Source organism: Centropristis striata, chromosome 11 (genome assembly GCF_030273125.1).
Source record: "Centropristis striata isolate RG_2023a ecotype Rhode Island chromosome 11, C.striata_1.0, whole genome shotgun sequence".
NCBI lineage: Eukaryota > Metazoa > Chordata > Actinopteri > Perciformes > Serranidae > Centropristis > Centropristis striata.
In genome coordinates, this window is record NC_081527.1 from 25,651,332 (window position 1) to 25,671,753 (window position 20,422).

The window sequence follows — 20,422 nt, forward strand, 5'->3', positions numbered from 1 at the left end:
ACAGTGTGTGTAAAAAACACATAAAGTGCATAACGACGGTATGTAATGAACCAGACTATTATTTGTTATTGTACAGTGTGATGGCATTTGGCAGGAATATTTTTTATAGATATTTTACATCCTCTGAGGAGCCTCAGTATGTAGCTGAAAGTAAGGATGAGAGGTAAAAGAAAAGGGGGATTTGGAGGGAGAGATTGAGAGAACAGGGTGCTTAAGAAAAGCTTACTTGTGCAGAAGTGGGATGTGTTTTAGGTGCTAAATCTAGTTTGATAAAACTAAATTTGTGTAACTAACTTATTGGAAGTTTGTTTTTATCTACTTACTTGTGATCTAGTTTGAGGAGCAGCACAGACGGCATTGAGTCTTTCTGTGAGCTGCTATTGTAAAAATATTGATCATTGCTTGGTAAAATATTTTTATTTTACTTTTGAATCAAACATTATTAAAAAAGTCACACACAAAAAAAAATGTTTCTGTGACACCACAACAAATATTTGTCAAATGACCTCAACCATGAGATCTACCATAATCCCACACTACTTTATAATGTCACCAAAGTGTTTGAGGGATGCCTATCCGCACAAAAGGACACATTGTGGAACTAAATATAATGCAGTTTTACTTTAATATTGTTTGTTTTGTAGAAAGAAAGTGAAGCAAACATTTAAATCTCACTTTAACTGTCAGGAATAACAGAATAAAGCCACATACAGGGTTCACTTTCTTGGTGTTTAAGGCGTTTTAAAAGATTTATACTTTATGAAAAGTACCACAGCTTCAAACAGAGAGAGATAATCATGGGTTTATTTGATTAAAGGTATTTTATTACTCCTAATAAACCCACAAGTGATAAATAAAGGGTTTGGGAGGTCTGAGGTCTGAAAGCACACTGACTTCATTTCCTTCATCATAAAACATTTGCAACTTTTAATTATTCTTTCTCCAAGTGACGACAGCCGAGCGCTGAGTTATGTCGTCTCATTACAAACGATGTGTTTTATTTGGTGTTTTTTCCTGTGATTTGTTTCAGATGACGAGGGTTCAGGCTCTGATGTCGGGAAGAAGTTCACCAAGTGCAGCACGTGTAAATATGGAGCCGAGTGTGACGAAGACTCCGAGGACGTCTGGTGAGTGTTTGGCTTCCAGTGGTAAAGAGAGCTTCTCTGCAGCTAAAAGGCTTTTATTGTGAAGCTGCTGCAGTTTAGAAAAAAAATGATTCAATCTGAACAACTTCTACGAACCTGGTCTCACAGGAATCCGTGAAATAGACACGGATTTCGCTACAATGCAATATTTGTTCCTATTGGTTTGTTCCAAGTCACGTGACTTTTAAGGTCCTGGCGGTCAGAACAAAAAACATGGCGGACAAATCAATATTTTGACTTAGTTTCTGCATAAAAATGGATTTTGATCACATTTCTAGCGAGAAATATATGTTTTATTTTCTAAATATTCATTCAGTGAATGTACATAATCACTTTGTATGTTGGAACAGCCACGGGATATGACTGTCATTAACTTGCATTGTAGCCAAATCCGTGTCAGTTTCACGGAAATTTGAGTGATTGCGTGGCTATTCCACGGATTTTGAGTTAAGCAAATCTGTGGCTATTTCACGGATTCCTGTCACACTGGTCACATGTACGCCTAGCACACTCCTCTTTTAAAGGGCCACAACACTATTTTTTACAACGTTTAACTGAGCAAAGTGTAACTGGCAGCATTTTTAGCTCTAGTCTAACGTAAACATTTGATTATTTGATTCCTGTGGTCTATGTCTAGTAGGTTGAATGCACTTATTGTAAGTCGCTTTGGACAAAAGCGTCTGCTAAATGACATGTAATGTAATGTAATGATTAAACATGTAAATAAGAAATAACTACACAAATTACAGAAATCCACAGAAAACACAACACATACTGAAAGATGGCGTACTCCCAGAACTAGAGAAGTACGTACGCAAACTCACGTCCACGTGTATCAAACTGTTCTTACGCCAGGTTCTGCAGACCTTTCCTTGATAAATCCCAACCAGCTGGAACTGAGCGCACATGCACAAGCAAACAACCACCAGCCACGCCCCGGCCCCTCCCCAAAATGAATACGCAAATGACTATAAATTGCAGGCATGCCCGCTGATTATCGACAAAACAACGACAAATCAACTTAGTGCCACTGCAGCGAGGTGGACGTGGTGATCTCCAGGTGGAGGCAGAAAAATTAGCTTTTTGTTTCCTCAGCTCTGGGATCAGCAACAAGGTGTCACTGTGGCTGTTAACCAGCCGGATCAGAGAGCTGCAACATGGCAGAAGGTCCCTCAACACACACTCCTTCTAAACGCCACCATTGTTAGTTATATTCAGAGCCGTTAGAGCTGCCAGTGCGTAATGCTGCCAATCATTTTTACACATCAGTTTATAAGCCACACTTAACTTGTTGTCCCAATTAAACATCACATACGGGATCAAATATGCACCACACCTGACTTATTCTGGAAGGATTTCCACACACGTTTTTTCTCCGGGGAGAGGGATCTGTGGTCATGGATCACTGTTCACCTGCAGCGTTAACATCTCCATGTTAAACCAAAGGGGAAACAATCGGCGATCAGGACTTTGACACAGTAATTAAGGAGGTTTTCTGTGAGAGATTTGTGCGCTGATATTAATCAGAATCACAAGTACTTTATTGATCCCTGGAGGGAAATTCGGTATGTATAAAAATAGTGGAAATAGGCCTCGCAAAATATATAGACTTGAGAAAATATACAATCTTAACATCAAAACATACAGACTTCAACATGCTAACATTGCACAAGTTAGCAGCAGAACGCAGGTGAAGTATAAAATGTGATAATAGATAGAAGAAAATCCTCTATCCCCTCATATTTAGAACGGGTTATTGAGGGTGGAAAATGCCTTTTTTTCTATTGTCTGAGAGCTATAAACTGTAAACACAAAGCCGGTTGTGTGTAGTTTGAGTTTAGATATGGAACATGTTTTAAATAGAGCATAAAAGACGGTTCTTTCCACCAAACAAAAGTTTTCGGTGCCATTGCACATTCTCACGGCAAGTTCACTTTTGGCGTGTTGGGAAAAACACCATACACAATGTTTTTGTGCGTACGCAGCGTTGATACATGAGGCCCCTGGTGTCTAACATTATATTATTTTGGATTTGAGTATTTCTGCCACTGCAGCCAGGTGCTCTCCCTGTCTGATCTCCCTCCAGCTCCCTCCTTCTAGTTTTTTACTCCCGTTTAATCAGAATCAGTTAATTTCTTTAAAAACAAAATTAAAAACCATAACACTCTGATTGGTCTGTATTATATACAGATACACTATAGATTTGCACAACTTAAAAGCAGATGCACATACACTACCGGTCAGAAGTTTTAGAAACCCCAATTTTTCCAGTTTTTTATTGAAATTCAAGCAGTTCAAGTCAAATGAACAGCTTGAAAGGGTACAAAGGTAAGTGGTGAACTGCCAGAGGTAAATAAAAAAAGGTAAGCTTAACCAAAACTGAAAAATAATGTACATTTCAGAATTATACAAGTAGGCCTTTTTCAGGGAACAAGATATGGGTTAACAACTTAACTCTATGGAGTCTTGGGCTATTTTGTCCATTTTTGAATTCTTTTCATGTCTTTGTAAGTCATTTTGTGTCTTTTTTTTGTCATTTTGTGTTTTTTTTGGGTCATTTTGTGTCTTTTTTTTGTCATTTTGTGTATTTTTTGGGTCATTTTGTGTCTTTTTTTGGTCATTTTGTGTCTTTTTTTAGTCCTTTAGTTCAACATAAAATGTGATTTTGAATCTTTTTTTTATTTTCAAAACACTATCTCAACACTATCTCAATACTCAATAAAGAATTTTAAATGTGCATTAATTTCAGAGTTCACTGAGACATTAAACTGCATCATTTTCAATTAAATTCTGGAAAAATTGGTGTGTTCTAAAACTTTTGACCAGTAGCGTATATATTCAATCAAAGGTTAAAGTAATATTTTTAGGAAAGTCCTCTGATGGTGAAATGTCAGAAAAGATTATTTTACTCTGTGTAAAATCTTTTCATTTGAAAATATTAATCTTGCTCTGAATTGTGTCATCTTCATGTCTGAATTATGAGCTTTATCTTTTCCTATGCGGACAGCCAACCCGCGGTGAATTAATGATGTGTGTCTTGATTTAGGAGTCTGAAAATGTTCCTGCTAATGATTCAGTGGTGATGAGAAGCAGAGCAGCTCTGACTCCACTCCTTCTCTCTCTGTTCTCCCGTCAGGTGCATATGTAACATCGACTGCAGTGGACACAATGAGAACCCGGTGTGTGCCACCGACGGGAACTCCTACAACAACCCGTGTCTGGTCCGAGAGGCGTCCTGTATGAAGCAGGAGCAGATCGACGTCAAACACCTGGGCAGGTGCCCCGGTAAGACTGAGCCTCATCACACACACCTATTGTGACAGTTTAGGTGCAGGTGAATGTGTGAGATGGGGTGCCAACCAGGTCTCTCTCCTGGTATTTAAGAGTATTTGTCAGTCAGGTTTTATATTGTTAATTTTTTCCCTTCTCTTAGAGAAAGTAAAACCCCACACAATTTAATACCCGCAACACAAACCACACAAAGGTAATACATCTCGGGGCCAGTGGTGGTTCTAGACCAGTTTAGAGACTGGCCGTATACACGCGAGATAACGAGATCACGCGATAATCCTGACCATACGGGAGACTGCAAGATCCCGTGATAAACTTTAAACTCTATTTATACAGTCTATGGATAAACTGTGTGTATAAAGTAAACAACAACAACAAAAACCAACTTAATTTGCTTCTCTGAGGTGAAAGATATGTTGATCTGACCATCTATCCTTATAAAAACAATATGTTATGTCATAAATGATTGTATGATGTTCCACTTCAACAATCAGTCTCTTGTCTTCCGTGTCGCCGATCCTCTGAGACCCTTTGATTGATTGATTGCCGAACTGGTGCCCCGGTCATAACATAATGTTGATGTGAAGTAGTTTTAGGCTGCATGAACTGCGTATTGTGTTTTATTTTGAAAGGGGCGGAAGTGTTTTACGCTGATTCTGAGTCGGACTTCCTGTCTGGTGCGATCTGCTCTGTTGAGATTCACGCGATTTGGCAGCGTCTCGCGGAGAAATAGAAGTCCTACCTAATGCTCGCGTAGATACGCTGACGCGGCGCTGCAGTAACGTTACGCTACGCGCCCGGTGGAAATGCTCTCATTGATTAGAGTGTTACCTATTTGCAACGTCATACGCTGACGTTATGCTGCAGTAACGCGCCCGGTGGAAATCAGGCTTAAGTAGGACATATGAAGTTTAAGCAGATGGAGTAAATGTATTTAGAGGAATCATAGTTTAACAACAATATTAGCACATGATCATTGTATCAAAGCATCTTGCATGATTAATCTATAAATGCACAGATAGGGTACATACACACACTAGTGAATTATTCACGCATAGATAGTGACCTAATCAATCAGATAGTGACCCCCATCCGCAGAGACAGAATAAGAAAAACATATTCCACTGCAATATATAAAATCTATATAAATCTATAAGTCCTGCAGCTCTGTGGAATCAGCACAATCATGGCTAGAAGTGGGAACAACTCAAACAGTCTTTGTGCAGAATAACACAGTTAGAATGACAGAAATCTTTTTTTTTTAAAACTGCAGCATAAGGGTTGGACATCAGTATTCGGAATGAATTGCAACTTTAGTGATAAAAATAAGTCCCTGTGTTATTTCAGGAGATACATCCTGCAGTATGAGACAATAAGCTAAGAGAAGCCTGAGAAACTGCACCAGAATTTCTTTAAATCTAAATTTTTGGGAAAAATCTATGTGACGAGTTTGAGGTCGTACAGAGTTAAGAAGCTTAAAGAATGATAAAAAAGTGTTTCTGTTACATGTCTTGGTTTGAAGAGGTGACAGTGTTCATCCCATGTTTGAACCATAAACATTAAATTGCAGAAAAATCAGCACGATTATGTCTTTTAACAGATTAACAGAATAATAGTTAAAATGACAGAAATCATAAAAACTTGAATTTATCTGATAATTCATATATAAACACCTTTTCAAGTAAACACAAGTGTTAGAAATACTGTGAAAAACAGAAAACAGTTGTCTCTACATATTGTACACATTTAAGTGTTTCCAGCCTCTCCTGTCCTCTCCACTCTGATCTGTGTAAATAGAATTTCAGTGAATATTTGTCACGTGACCGTTCGCAGAATTTAATGTTTTTAACAGGATCTGGTTAGTGCAAACGCTTTATTGTTGGACACATTTTAATTGACACATGTAGAATAAAATGATTCCGACAGAATTTTCAACATTTGAAGTTTTTAAAAATCCAATTTTATGGTTATTTGTTTTTCTTCTACACTGTAAAAAAAATCATCTTCAATCAATCATTTCATAATATAGACTTCTAATAGCGATTAACCGACTCCCAAAAAGGAGAATCAGAGTCAGAAATAGAAAAAGAAGAAGAAATAAATAACCAAACCTATTTTTAAAATGTTGCTGAGGATGTGTCCATAATTTTGTTGCATCTAATGTAAAATTTGACATGTAAATTCAGAGAACATAACATTTTTGTCATCTTAATAATCTAGTTATGTCCCTTCCCCACATCCAATCAGACAACTTGAGTGTACTAGTGTGTAGACAAAAATCTAACGATATCTATACACTGTACAAACAAATTACTGTTGTTTTTACGGTAAAAAAACGGCAGCTGGTTGCCAGAACTTTACCGTAATAAATACGGTAGAACTTTTTTTAATATTACGGTAAAAAGATATTAACACTGTTGATTTCATGTTTAACATTGCCATTTTATTTCATTTTTTACCGTATAAATAAAAAGTTTTTCCATCAAAAGAAATGCTGTTCTGCCATATAATTGACCAGAAAATACTTTATAAATGCTGCATGAATTAAAGATTTTACCATAAAATATTACAATATTAAATATTACAGTATATTTTGGTTAGAGATACGGAGTTTAGTACATTTAACCCTCCTGTTATGTTTGTTATGGGGTTTTTTTCAGGAACAGCAATAACCCGGGGCATGTTTAATTATCCAAGTGTCAGAAACTAAAATGAAAAAAAATTTCATTAATAACTCCATTTCTAACCATTTCAATCAATATTTAGTGCAATGGTGTTCTTTACCTCTCACAGATCATGGTTCAATGAGGATAATTCACTGTTTTTTTTTAATTTAAAAAATGCATGTTAAAACATTTTTAATGTACATTCGAAAGACCAACATATAAAATGCAATGGTTTTACATGACATTGATTTTTTTAAATTATTTTATATATTTTTTTAAATGAAAAAATACTTTTAACATTTATTTATTTATTTATTTATTAACTTTGAAATGGGTCAATTTGACCTGCAACATAACAGGAGGGTTAAGGGTTAGAAAAAGTATTTTTACAAAAGATAAATGCAACAATTACAGTGATGGCTTGTAAATATATTAGTACATTTTTTATATTCATGGTGCCAGAGTATTTTACAGTGGAGTAATGTATTTTCCCCCCCAAAAAATGTAAAAAATACCGTTTTGGCATTTACCTATATACACTGTAAAAAATGTCTGTAGATTTTACAGTGAAAAACTGCTAAACCACGACAGTAAAAGACCGTAAAATGATAAGAGTTAATTCAGTTTCCGTAAAAATGAAACACCATAAATGTATACATCAGACAAAACAGTATTTTCTTCATTTATATATATATTTTTTACAGTTTTTAGATTACTCCACTGTAAAATAAACTGTAATATGTATTTAATGTAATATATATACAAGCCACCACTGTAATTTTTGTATTTATCTTTTGAAAAAATACTTTTTCTCACTGTTAAATGTACTAAACACCACATCTCTAACAAAAATATACTGTAATATTTAATGGTAAAATCTTTAATATATGCGTTTTCATTTATAAAGTATTTTCTTGTCAATTATATGGCAGATCAGCGTTTCTTTTGATCGATAAACCTTTTATTCATACAGTAATAAATGGAATAAAATGGCCATCTTAAACGTGAAAACAACAGTGCCAATATCTTTTTACCGTGATATTAAAAAAAGTTACACCGTATTTATTACGGTAAAGTTCTGGCAACCACAGCTGCCAGTTTTTTACCGTAAAAACGACAGGTTTTTTTTACAGTGTACATTTACAGTGTTTCATTGTTACTGCAACTGAATTAACCCATTTATCATTTTACGATCTTTTACTGTCATGGTTTAGCAGTTTTTCACCATAAAATCACCAACATTTTGTGTAGGTTTAAAATGCATGGCATGGTAAACTTTTTATTTTTGTATACAGATGTAATATTAAAATGTGAAGCTTTATTTTGATTATATGCACTATTGGCATTTTTCTAATTAAATAAACATACTTTTGGGGTTCAGAGGGTTTTAACATGAACAGAAGCCTGATAGAAACACATGAGATCTGTCGACTGAAGAGAAATGTAAAATCTCACCATTTACTCCGTAAAGTGTTGGTTTGTAGTCTCCAACATGGCGCTGTGTCTCTCACGCTGTTTGCTGACGTGCATGAGCGATCAGGCGGAGGCGGGGGATTTAAAGCGCCACGTGCAGCCTCAGCAGGGAGCACAGCGTGAAGCTCTGACACCAGCACTGCTGCTCAACCAATCAGGAGCCTTTTTTTATGAAAGAAAAGCAGTTTTTGGAGGATCAGGGAGACTTTGTGCAGCAAGTCGTGTGATGATGAGGAGCTGGATGTGTGTCCACGGCTGGAAAATGAACCCCAACTACACATTTCAGGGCGTTTTTTTCTGCTCTTTTTATATTTTACTCACTGTGTCCTTGTATTTCACTGCAGTGGAATCAGAACAATCATGGCTAGAAGTGGGAACAACTCAAACAGTCTTTGTGCAGAATAACACAGTTATCCCATTGAGGCCTGAAATGCCTGTAAAACCTCTGGGCAATTTTAAAATCAGCCCCTAAAACCTGAAGTTTTTCTGGAAATTCAACAGAAGTGTCAACGCTTCTACTAAATAATAGATTTTTCAGCCTCTGTAGCAGATAGAAATGAAAATCAAAAAGTATTTGAGAGCTTATACAAATACTACAAAACGACGTATCCGCTGTCCAGGCTTCAATGGGTTATGATGACGGAAGGTGAATTTGTTTAATCCTTTATTTGACAAAAAACGTTATATAATCAAGAGCCCATAAGCGTTGCACATATTGAACCTCAACATGTTATCAATATTGAACAATTTTCCAGCCTCCCCTCTCCCCTCTGGTCTGTGTAAACAGCCTGCAGTTCAGTCCAAGTTTCACAGAATTTTTAGCAATTTTTTTGTAACACTTTAGCTTTGGACATTTTTGAAATCAGACAGGTAGAAGAAAGTGATTTATATATAAATATATATATATATATATATATATATATATATATATATATATATACAGTGCCAAAAGTGTATATGCATTAGCAAATTACTAGACCACTGATTTGTGCCCCAGTGTCCTAAATTAACAGCATTAGCTATTACCAAAATCCTTTTTTATATATGTTGAAGCTCTATTTAACTGAAATGATATTTTTAATGCCAAACTATAATTATTATTGTTATAGCAGCCCAGTGATTCGGCTCGAATCTGGATATATAAAGGTGAATTCAGTTTGTTATTTGCCAAATAAATAACAACTTTTTTTTTTCTAAACAAGCTTTTGATAGGTTTCTGAAGTATGTATGCATTTTATGACAGGTGGTCTAATCTCTTTGTTAAGCACTGTATATATATATATATATATATATATATATATATATATATACAGTGCTTAACAAAGAGATTAGGAAAAAATCTAAGCTTAAAATAGTGTTATATATATATATATATATATATATATATAACACTATTTTAAGCTTAGATTTTTTCCTGACAGAAGCATTTGTCACATATGGGGTTGCAAAGTTGGAAACTTCCCATGGGAATTAACAAGAATAGACGTTGGTCCTCAACAGGGAACTTAAATAGAGTCGGGGAAAATATATTCTATCATAATCTTGACTAAATCAACCCGATTTCATGCAAGTACACCTGAATATCTGCTACTCTTTAACGAGGCCGGCTCTACGCAGGGGCAAGAGGGGGCAGAGACCCCTTAAATAAATGTCTTGCCACCTCAAATAAAAATTTTAGAAGTTGAGAAAGCACATTTAAATATACTCACAAAATTAATATACATTACAATTTGACAAAATTATCTGCAGTAGCAGAAAAATCCGCGGGAAAAGGGACACAAGATACAGGATTGTTGGTTGAAGTCTGGATGAAGGACGTTTTATTTAATTTTTTTCATTTATTTTATTTTTATTTTTCAGTTTCCCCCCTGAGGGATTGCCACCTTATTGTGGTCGGGGATTTGCGTGCCTCAGTGACCTTAAGAGCTAAACCAGCAGGAGCTTAGTCTTCAGGTCTGGAGGTAGAGGCCTGACAAGGTGTAATTCACCTCTCCAGGTTGGGGTTTGGACACATGGACCCCTTTCAATGAAGAAAGCATCGTTACTATAAGGCAAGGCAAGTTTATTTATATAGCACAATTCGGACACAGGGACATTCAAAGTGCTTTACAGGGGCAAGATTAAAATACATAAAACACATTAGAAGACATTTAAAAGCGAATTAAAAAAAATTAAAAAAATTAAAAAAAGTGAATGAATAAAACATTTAAAAGCGAATGAATAAAAATTACAGGTTAAAATGGAAACAGAAAAGTCTTCAGACTTGATTTAAAAGAGCTGAGAGTTGCAGCAGACCTCAAGTTCTCTGGGAGTTTGTTCCAGAGATTTGGTGCATAAAAACTAATAATAAGCACAGAAAACAAAGTGCTGGAGCATGATGTGTACACATGATGCCCCCTTCACATTTCTGACTGCCTCCTCATATATGGCCACGCCCCCTACATGCACTGTGCATCCCTCCATCACATGTTCAATTCAACATTTACATGTAGAGGGAAGAAGAGGGACTCAGTAACGTTTCGACCTTAAACGGTCTTGTTAGGGTTAGGTTATAGGGATGAATACTACCGATGAGGGCCCCCCTCAAGAATGTGTTAGGGTTAGGTTAGGGTTAGGATAGGGGATTTTTCTTTTTCTTTTAAAAGAAAACCCAGCTGTGATCATAAACTAGATACCATCCACCTTCACTGTACTTAAATAAAGGCAAGAACTCCAGACGAGAATACAGATTGTGGGGATTTGGTTTACTCAACCTCCTACTTCAGAGCATATTTTAAATCTATCCAAACCCATTGCTGGCTGTACTGAAAGAAAATGATAACTGACCACCAGCTCAATGTTAGGGTTAGGGTTAGGGTTAGGGTTTGGTTTTAAGGGGAGAAAGGGTTAGGGTTAGGGTTAGGTTTTAAGGGGACAAAGGGTTAGGGTTGGGTTTGGTTTTAAGGGGAGAAAGGGTTAGGGGTTAGGGTTAGGTAGGGATGGGTACCGAATTCGGTACTTTTATAGGTACCGACCGAATTCCGTCGGTACTACCAAGTACCGATTCATGTAAAATCAAACGGTACCATGTTTCGGTACCTTAACAGCATTAACTTTAAACGGATCATTGATTTCAGCCTGTTTTCATTTGACGTCATTGATTAACAAGCGTGCTGACGATTGCACTATTTATTTTTTTATTTACCTCCTCGTCCTCGTTCAACTCAGGAATATTACCGGCCACTTTACTCCAAACTGCCTTGCTGAAATTAAATCCCTGAGACTCCTGCATCATCCTCGATATGTTCACAGAGCAGCCCGACTCAACTTTGTTTATTCCAACCATGCTATGCCCACAATACTGTCTGACCGGTGCTGCGCCGCACAGCTACGACGTCATCACAACAAATCACACGTGCACTTGTAACCTTTTTTTTTTTTTCTCCCCCGTGCACTTGCCACCTGAGAGCTCCTCTGCATTCTTTGATAACACTGCAACCTTCATGTTACAAAATGCACGTTCACTAAATAATAAAGCACTGCCCATCCTGGATTTTATATTGTTTGGATATATTTTTTAAAGTTTATATTTTGAGAAATAAATATGTTGAATTGAAAAAATTAGATTTTATTATTAAACAAATTAACATTTATTACCACATAAACAAACGCAGAAGTACCGAAAATTGGTACCGTTGAGTACCGGTACCGATTCCCAGGTACCGGGTATCGGTACCGTATCGGTTCAAATGTGAAAGGTACCCATCCCTAGGGTTGGGTTTGGTTTTAAGGGGAGAAAGGGTTAGGGTTGGGTTTAGTTTTAAGGGGAGAAAGGGTGGCAAAACAGTTGGCAAAACAATGGGTGGGGTCGGGAGGACAATGATATTTAACTCAACATTCCTGTTTTTGTTGAATTAAAGGATTTTTTGTTCAATAAAATAACTAATACTTGATAAAGTTCTATTTACAGATAAATCTGTTGTAATGTCATGTTTTTTTATTTTGAATATTTCTAAAATTCCTCAGTTTAACGTCCCATGGAAACTTTCTGAAAATTTCCCACCCCTTTGCAATCCTAGTCCCATATGCTTTTGTTAAATCAGAGAATAGTTTATTTTCTGGCTCTGGTAAATGTTGAACTGCAGCAGCCTGTTTATCTGCACAGAAACCGCAAGACGTGTTAAGCTGCTGCTGACTGTAAATCTGTTTTCTGATGTAACTCTGAGAACAGTTTGATTCCTGCAGGATCAGTCTGTAGCTCCAATGGCCTTCGACCTCAGCCAGAGCAGCCTCAGTCCTCAGTGTGGAGATAAATCTTACCGGCTGATGCCTCCATCACTGTTTTATTGAATCCAAATTGGAAAATCCCATCATCCAGGCTTGTTGAGCTTCAGAAAACGGCCGCGATAGCCTGGGTGAATTATGAAAGCAGCCCATTTCTCTCCAATAAAGCGTCCTGTAAATGAAAAGCGTTTCCCGACTCTGAGAGGCTCGCTGGCTGAGTCACTCTCTCTACAGATGGAAACGCTCCACAGCTGAGATTTCGTTTTCACATTTGACAGGTTTTTTTTCTTCCTATTTCTTCTTTGTTTACATCAATCTGTCTCTGTGTTTCTGTCATTTTTCTATCACTTTATACTTTGTCAACAATGATTACGGTCGTGAGGGTGCACATGCACTCTGACAGCAGAAATATGGCAGAGTAAAACAGTTTGTTTTGTCTTTCTTTCTTTCTTTTTCTCTTTCTTTCTTTCTTTCTTTCTTGTTTTCTTGTTTTCTTTCTTTCTTGATTTCTTTCTTTCTTTCTTGTTTTCATGTTTTCTCTCTTGTTTTCTTGTTTTCTTTTACTTTTTCTCTTTCTTTCTTGTTTTCTTTCTTTTTCTCTTTTTCTTTCTTTCTTTCTTTCTTTCTTTCTTTCTTTCTTTCTTGCTTGTTTTTTTCTTCTTTTCTTGTTTTCTTTTTTGTTTTCTGTCTTTCTTGATTTCTTTCTTTCTTGTTTTCTTTCTGTCTTTCTTTATTGTTTTCTTATTTTCTTTCTTTCTTTTTTTCGTTCTTTCTTGTTTTCTTTCTGTCTTTCTTTCTTTCTTGTTTTCATGTTTTCTTTCTTTCTTGTTTTCTTTCTGTCTTTCTTTCTTTCTTGTTTTCATGTTTTCTTTCTTTCTTTCTTGTTTTCATGTTTTCTTTCTTTCTTGTTTTCTTTCTTTTTCTCTTTTTCTTTCTTTCTTTCTTTCTTTCTTGTTTTCTTTCTGTCTTTCTTGTTTTCTTTCTTTCTTTCTTTCTTTCTTCCCTCCCTCCCTTCCTTCCTCCCTCCCTTCCATCCTTCCTTCCTTCCTTCCTTCCTTCCTTCCTTTTTGCCCGAAGTCAAGAAATTCCCAAAGAATAAAAGTGCAGTTTTCTTTGATCCTTCCTGCCGTCTCTTTAATTCCCTCTAAATGTTTGAGTATAAATCCTCCCTGTGTCTTTAATCTCTCCTGCTATAAGTGCTGCAGACGGAGATCATTACTCCACATTAAGTTGCTGATGTAGTAAAATGCAGGATTGATGTTGTTTCGCTGCTGACTGCACAACTGTGACCGTTTCGTCTCGTCCATAAATCAGCCTCATTACTGAAGCCGTGTCAGACAAATGAATGCGTCTAATCACCAATGTTTTCAATTAACCCACAAACCAAGCATGGAGTTTGAGCTGGCATTAATCCACACCTTGGTACACTTCCTGCTTCAATCTGACGCCTCAGGACCAACTGCCTGGAGCCGCACTGGAACACGAGAAAAACTTCAATGTAGAAATACTCCAGCGTTTAAAAATGGATCAAAATATACTCAAAACACCTAAAGTGAAAGCTCTCTTTATGCATTTAATATTGTATTCCTGGATTATAAAAAATTGATAAACCCCAACACGCTTATTTTGCTCTTTTAACATTTCCTTCCCTTTGTCCTTGTATTTTACTGCAATATATAAAATCTATATAAATCTATAAGTCATCCAGCTCTATAGAATCAGCACAATCATGGCTAGTAGGGAACAACTCAAACAGTCTTTGTGCAGAATAACAGAATGACAGAAATCATAAAACAGAGGAATTTCTTTGCTAACTTGTTAAACAAAAAACGGTAAAAATCAAGTCTATATTAACAATATTTTCTGTTATTTTATTATTATTATTATTATTAATAATATTATTATATTATTATTTTATTATTTATTATTACCCTCTCCTCTCTGCTCTGTGTAAACAGCCTGCAGTGACTGATCTCAGCCGAGTCATTCATGCAAAAATTAATCCAAAAATGTATTTATTTATGAAAAAGAAAAACACTTAAATCGTCTCTACGTTTAATTTCTAACAATGCCGAAAACAGTTTAGTCTTGTTGTCTTTTATTTTTATTTTTTTTTTATTTATTATTATTTTATTTTATTTTTTTAAATAAGGAGTTTAACATCTAAAAGACGAGCACAGGGTTTTGTGAAGAAAAAAAAAGCATTTCTGTTGATGATTTTCTTTTAGTATTTCTGAGTAATGACACAGATGCTCTAATTTATTTAACTTTTTATTTATTTATTTTATACGTTTTATTGCAGGAGTCCATGGAAATGTACATGTGTTTACATATGTTCTTCATGCTTGGAGCATTCCTGCAAGTTTATATATTTTTTTAGTGAGTAACTCATAATTGTAAAGTTAAAATAAGCAATTAGGTAAATAAGTAAATACATTAATAAAGAAAATAAAAGTAAGGTTGAAAAAAAAAATCATGAATATTGCTAATCAATGAAAGAAAAAAAATCATAATAAAAATAAAAAATTTTAGTCTTGTAGCGCTCAGTGCTGTAATATCTTCCTGAAAAATGTAATAAATGTATATTTAACCTGAAAATAATGTAATAAATCCTCCTGATTAATATTAACTGTGGAAATAAGTGGAAAGAGAGTTTAACACCTACACTGCAAAAAAAAGGTGTTTAGTCTAAAAACCAGATATAAACACTAAATCTGAGGGAAATGATCTTGCTGCATGGACAGATAATTTACCTTGACAAGATTTATTAAATTAAGATTATTAAATCTAGAAATAAGCATGTTGAACGCTTAAAATAAGAAATTAACTCTTAAAACAAGATAACACTTCTAAATCTTATTTTAAGCGTTCAACATGCTTATTTCTAGATTTAATAATCTTAATTTAAGAAATCTTGTCAAGGTAAATTATCTGTCCATGCAGCAAGATCATTTCCTTTTTTTTTTTTCCTTAATATTTTTATTAGGAGGTAAGGCACATTAGAACAGGAACCAATGTTATAGTTACATGGAGTATCACATCACATCCGCATCACAATTGAAAATATAAACATATCGATACAATAGAAATACTGTGCATCATGAAGAATGAAGAGCAAGAAATACGGTCTGCCTCCTAGGATGTTTTCTTATTTTATATTTATGGCCCAATAGGAACATGATCGGGTGACTAACAAACAATGTGTAAATCAAATAATAATAATAATAATTAAAAAAAAGTAAAAAATAAGGTGAAAATAAATAAATAATAATAATAAATAAATAAGTAATTGAGGATTCTTGTATGTAATAAGTAAATAAGTGTTTTAGCTACAGGGTGTAGACAAAATACAAGGGAAGCCAAAAGAAGAAAAAACAAATAAATAAATAATAATAATGATAAGGATAAGAAGAGAGACAAAGAGAGGAGGTGGGGGTCCATCAATCAGTAGCAACCTGGTCTCACAGAAATCCGTGAAATAGCCACGGATTTCGCTTAACTCAAAATCCGTGGAATAGCCACGGAATCACTCAAATTTCCGTGAAACTGACACGGATTTCGCTACAATGCAAGTTAAAGACAGTTAATTCCTATTGGTTTGTTCCAAGTCACGTGACTTTCAAGGTTCTGGCGGTCAGAACAAAAAACATGGCGGACAGTTCTCTCATTTTTAGTGAAAAAATCAATATTTTGACTTAGTTTCTGCATAAAAATGGATTTTGATCACATTTCTAGCTAGAAATATATATTTTTTATTTTCTAAATATTCACTCAGTGAATGTACATAATCACTTTGTATGTTGGAATAGCCACGGGATATGACTGTAATTAACTTGCATTGTAGCGAAATCCGTGTCAGTTTCACGGATATTTGAGCGATTCCGTGGCTATTCCACAGATTTTGAGTTAAGCGAAATCCGTGGCTATTCCACGGATTTCTGTGAGACCAGGTTGATCAGTAGGTATAGAGTGAAGAGAGTAGCAAGATCATTTCCCTCAGATTTACTGTTTGTTTTTTAGACACACCTTTTTTACAGTGTAAAAGAGGAGCCGAGGGTTTGTTGCAGCTTTGTTTTGTGTTCAAACACTTGATTTTCTTTTGGTATTTCTGACACAAACACTCGTGTATTTAACTCCACGTTTCATCGTTGAAATGAATGGCAGCTTTTACCGAAGGAGATTAGAACAACAGAGCAGAGACTCGTCACGTCTCCCTCTCGGAGCAGCGAGCTAGATACAAAGCTCATTTGCAGTCACAGTTTGCAGTCTGATGTTTTTCAGAGTGTATGCCAACACGCAGAGCCCTTTCAGTCTCAGAGCATCCTCCTCGTATCTTCACAGATCTGATTTATGTTGATAGACTCACCTTGAATCACAACGTGTCGTCTTTCTGGAGACGAGCTCTCAGCTCCGTCTCTGCCGACACGCCAACATTTATGGATTTCTTGTCAGCGGTTATGGCTTTAATGTGGCCGGAGACCAAGCGTCTGATTGGCTCAGGGAGGTGGCGGGTGGGCGGGGGGGCATGTGGGTGTCTAACACCCCGAGGTGAGGAGCACCTGCCCTCTCTCCTGATCTGCTGTCTGCTCTGGGCGCCGGCCAACATCACCAACCAAATTCAACTGTTTTCACAGGAAACAGCAACTTGTTTTACTTTAACCCTCTGAATGTTTTCTTTAAAAGATGGCCAGAAAATACAGAGTTTATCTTAGAAAGAAACTGTAAAAACAGGCATTATCATCAACGTTTTCCACGGTCACTAAAGTTTCCATTGCAAAATGTGACAAAAACAGATCTTAAAATGTTGATATTTCATTTTATTTTAAACCTACACTGTAAAAAATGTTGGTGATTTTATGGTGAAAAACTGCTAAACCACGACAGTAAAAGACCGTAAAATGATAAATGGGTTAATTCAGTTTCAGTAACAATGAACACTGTAAATGTATATAGGTAAATGCCCAAACAGTATTTTTTACATTTTTTGGTGGGGAAAATACATTACTCCACTGTAAAATACTCTGGCACCATGAATATAAAAAAATGTACTAATATATTTACAAGCCATCACTGTAATTGTTGCATTTATCTTTTGTAAAAATACTTTTTCTAACCCTAAAATCAACTAAACTCCATATCTCTAACCAAAATATACTGTTATATTTAATATTGTAATATTTAATGGTAAAATCTTTAATTTATGCAGCATTTAAAAAGTATTTTCTTGTCAATTATATGGCCGAACAGTGTTTCTTTTAATGGAAAAACGTTTTATTTATACGGTAAAAAATGGAATAAAATGGCAATCTTAAACATGAAATCAACAGTGTTAATATCTTTTTACCGTAATATTAAAAAAAGTTCTACCGTATTTATTACGGTAAAGTTCTGGCAACCACAGCTGCCGTTTTTTTAACCATAAAAACAACAGGGGTTTTTTTTACAGTGTAGAAGAAAAACAAAAAACCATAAATCGGATTTTAAAAATCTTCAAATGTTGATATTTCTGTCAGAATCATTTTATTCTACATGTGTCAATTAAAATGTGTCCATAAATAAAGCGTTTGCACTAACCAGATCCTGTTCAAAACATTAAACATTAAACAACTCTGCTCCTCAGAGACACTGTGAAGACATGATTGATTCTGCTGAGACCAACAGTCATGTGACAAATATTCACTGAGAATCTGTTTACACAGATCAGAGTGGAGAGGACAGGAGAAGCTGGAAACACTTAAATGTGTACAATATGTAGAGACAACTGTTTTCTGTTTTTCCCCAGTATTTCTAACACTTGGAAAAGTGTTTATATATGAATTATCAGATAAATTCAAGTTTTTATGATATCTGTCATTATAACTGTGTTATTCTGCACAAAGCCATAATCGTGCTGATTTTCCTGCATTTTAATGTTTATTGTTCAAACATGGGATGTCACCTCTTCAAACCAAAACATGTGACAGAAACACATGTTATCATTCTTTAAGCTTCCTAACTCTGTACGACCTCAAACTTCTTCTGCTGAGACCAACGGACAAATATTCACTGAAAATCTGTTTACACAGAGCAGAGAGGAGAGGACAGGAGAGGCTGGAAACATGACAGAGGAGGAGGAGGAGGAGGAGGAGGAGGAGGAGGAGGAGGAGGAGGAGGAGGAGGAGGAGGAGGAGGAGGGGAGGGAGAGACAAAGACGCAGAGAAGGAGAGACAGAGTTTTGTCAATATTTCTTCAGGAATGATGGAGCATTAAAAATGGATGAGTGTGTGTTTGTCTCTTTCAGTTGTACGTGTGTGTGTGTGTGTGTGTGTGTGTGTGTGTGTGCGTGCGTGCGTGCATGCGTGCGTGCGTGTGTGTGTTTAACATTCCCAGCAGCTCCTCCTCCTGCAGACGGTCTGAACACATGAAGCCGTCAACAGAAAACATAACCGCAACAACACACGCCAAAACCTCCTACTTCTTTGTTTGTTCTGTTTATCGTCACCCACCACTGTCTCTCTCTCTCACACACACACACACACACACACACACACACACATACACACACACACACACATACACAAACACACACACACACCGTCTGGCTCAGATTGACCCTTCACCACCTCGACTCTGACAAACCGGGCGAGAACCAGACATCTAGTAAACACTCTCCGACATCCTCCACTTCCTCCAGTCTGTCCTGAAGAGTAAATAACACACACGCATGCACAAACACACATACACACACACACACACACACACGCACACAGTAAATAAACAACAGATTAGAAAAGACACTGAGAAACAGCAGGGAGAAAGTCCAGCGGTCAGGTTACGGTTCAGACTGAGCAGAAATAAAAATCTCAAAGTGACGGCGGGATGGAAAGAATAACAATATATTTTACCGTGTTGAAAAATACAAGTTGGTCATAATTGTGTGTGTGTGTCTGTGTGTGTGTGTACTGACTCTCTCCATCTGTTTCCTCCACAGCCGATAAAGAGAAACTGGGGAAGAAAGACGACAGCAGTCCTTTCAAAGTAAACGTCTTAGGTAAGAACTATGTCTTATTTGAAATATAATATATGTAATTTATATTAATTAATTACACTAATAACAAGCATGTGACTCAAGTCATTTAGTTCAAGTCTCATGCAAGTGCCAAGTATTTTTTATGAATAAAGAATGGAGAAGAATGGTTAAAAATGGTGAAAACGATTGGAACAATGACACTTTTGACATTTAGTAGATTTGTGTATTTTGTGGCATTGTATGGTGAGCACTTGAGAAACCTTATTGTCAATATAATGTGTGAATCCTTCCATCCTCTGAATGCTCCAGGTCTCTAGTTTGTGGTTGTAAAGTTTCATGAGGCTGTGATTATCCTCGAGGTCACAGCAGCAATGAGGTCCAGTTTCACTCAATAACATCATCATATGAAGAAAATTGGGTTCATTGAATCCACAAGAGTCTCAGCAACACACTCAGACCTGATTTATGCAGCTCACAGACTGTTTAGTACGGAGCCCTGAAGTGCAAACCACACCAGCAATTCACACAACACACCAGCAATTCACACAACACACCAGCAATTCACCACAACACAC

The 20,422-nt window shown here is 36.1% G+C and overlaps 1 protein-coding gene across 1 annotated transcript in view; it reads left to right on the plus strand.

Moving 5' to 3' along the window:
* tmeff1a (transmembrane protein with EGF-like and two follistatin-like domains 1a) overlaps window positions 1-20,422 on the plus strand; it is a 128,343-nt gene that overhangs the window by 91,424 nt on the left and 16,497 nt on the right. Inside the window, exons 5-7 of the mRNA XM_059345337.1 lie at window positions 1,031-1,127; window positions 4,282-4,430; window positions 19,809-19,868. Of these exons, the coding sequence (XP_059201320.1) occupies window positions 1,031-1,127; window positions 4,282-4,430; window positions 19,809-19,868 (306 nt within the window). The remainder of the gene's footprint in view (window positions 1-1,030; window positions 1,128-4,281; window positions 4,431-19,808; window positions 19,869-20,422) is intronic.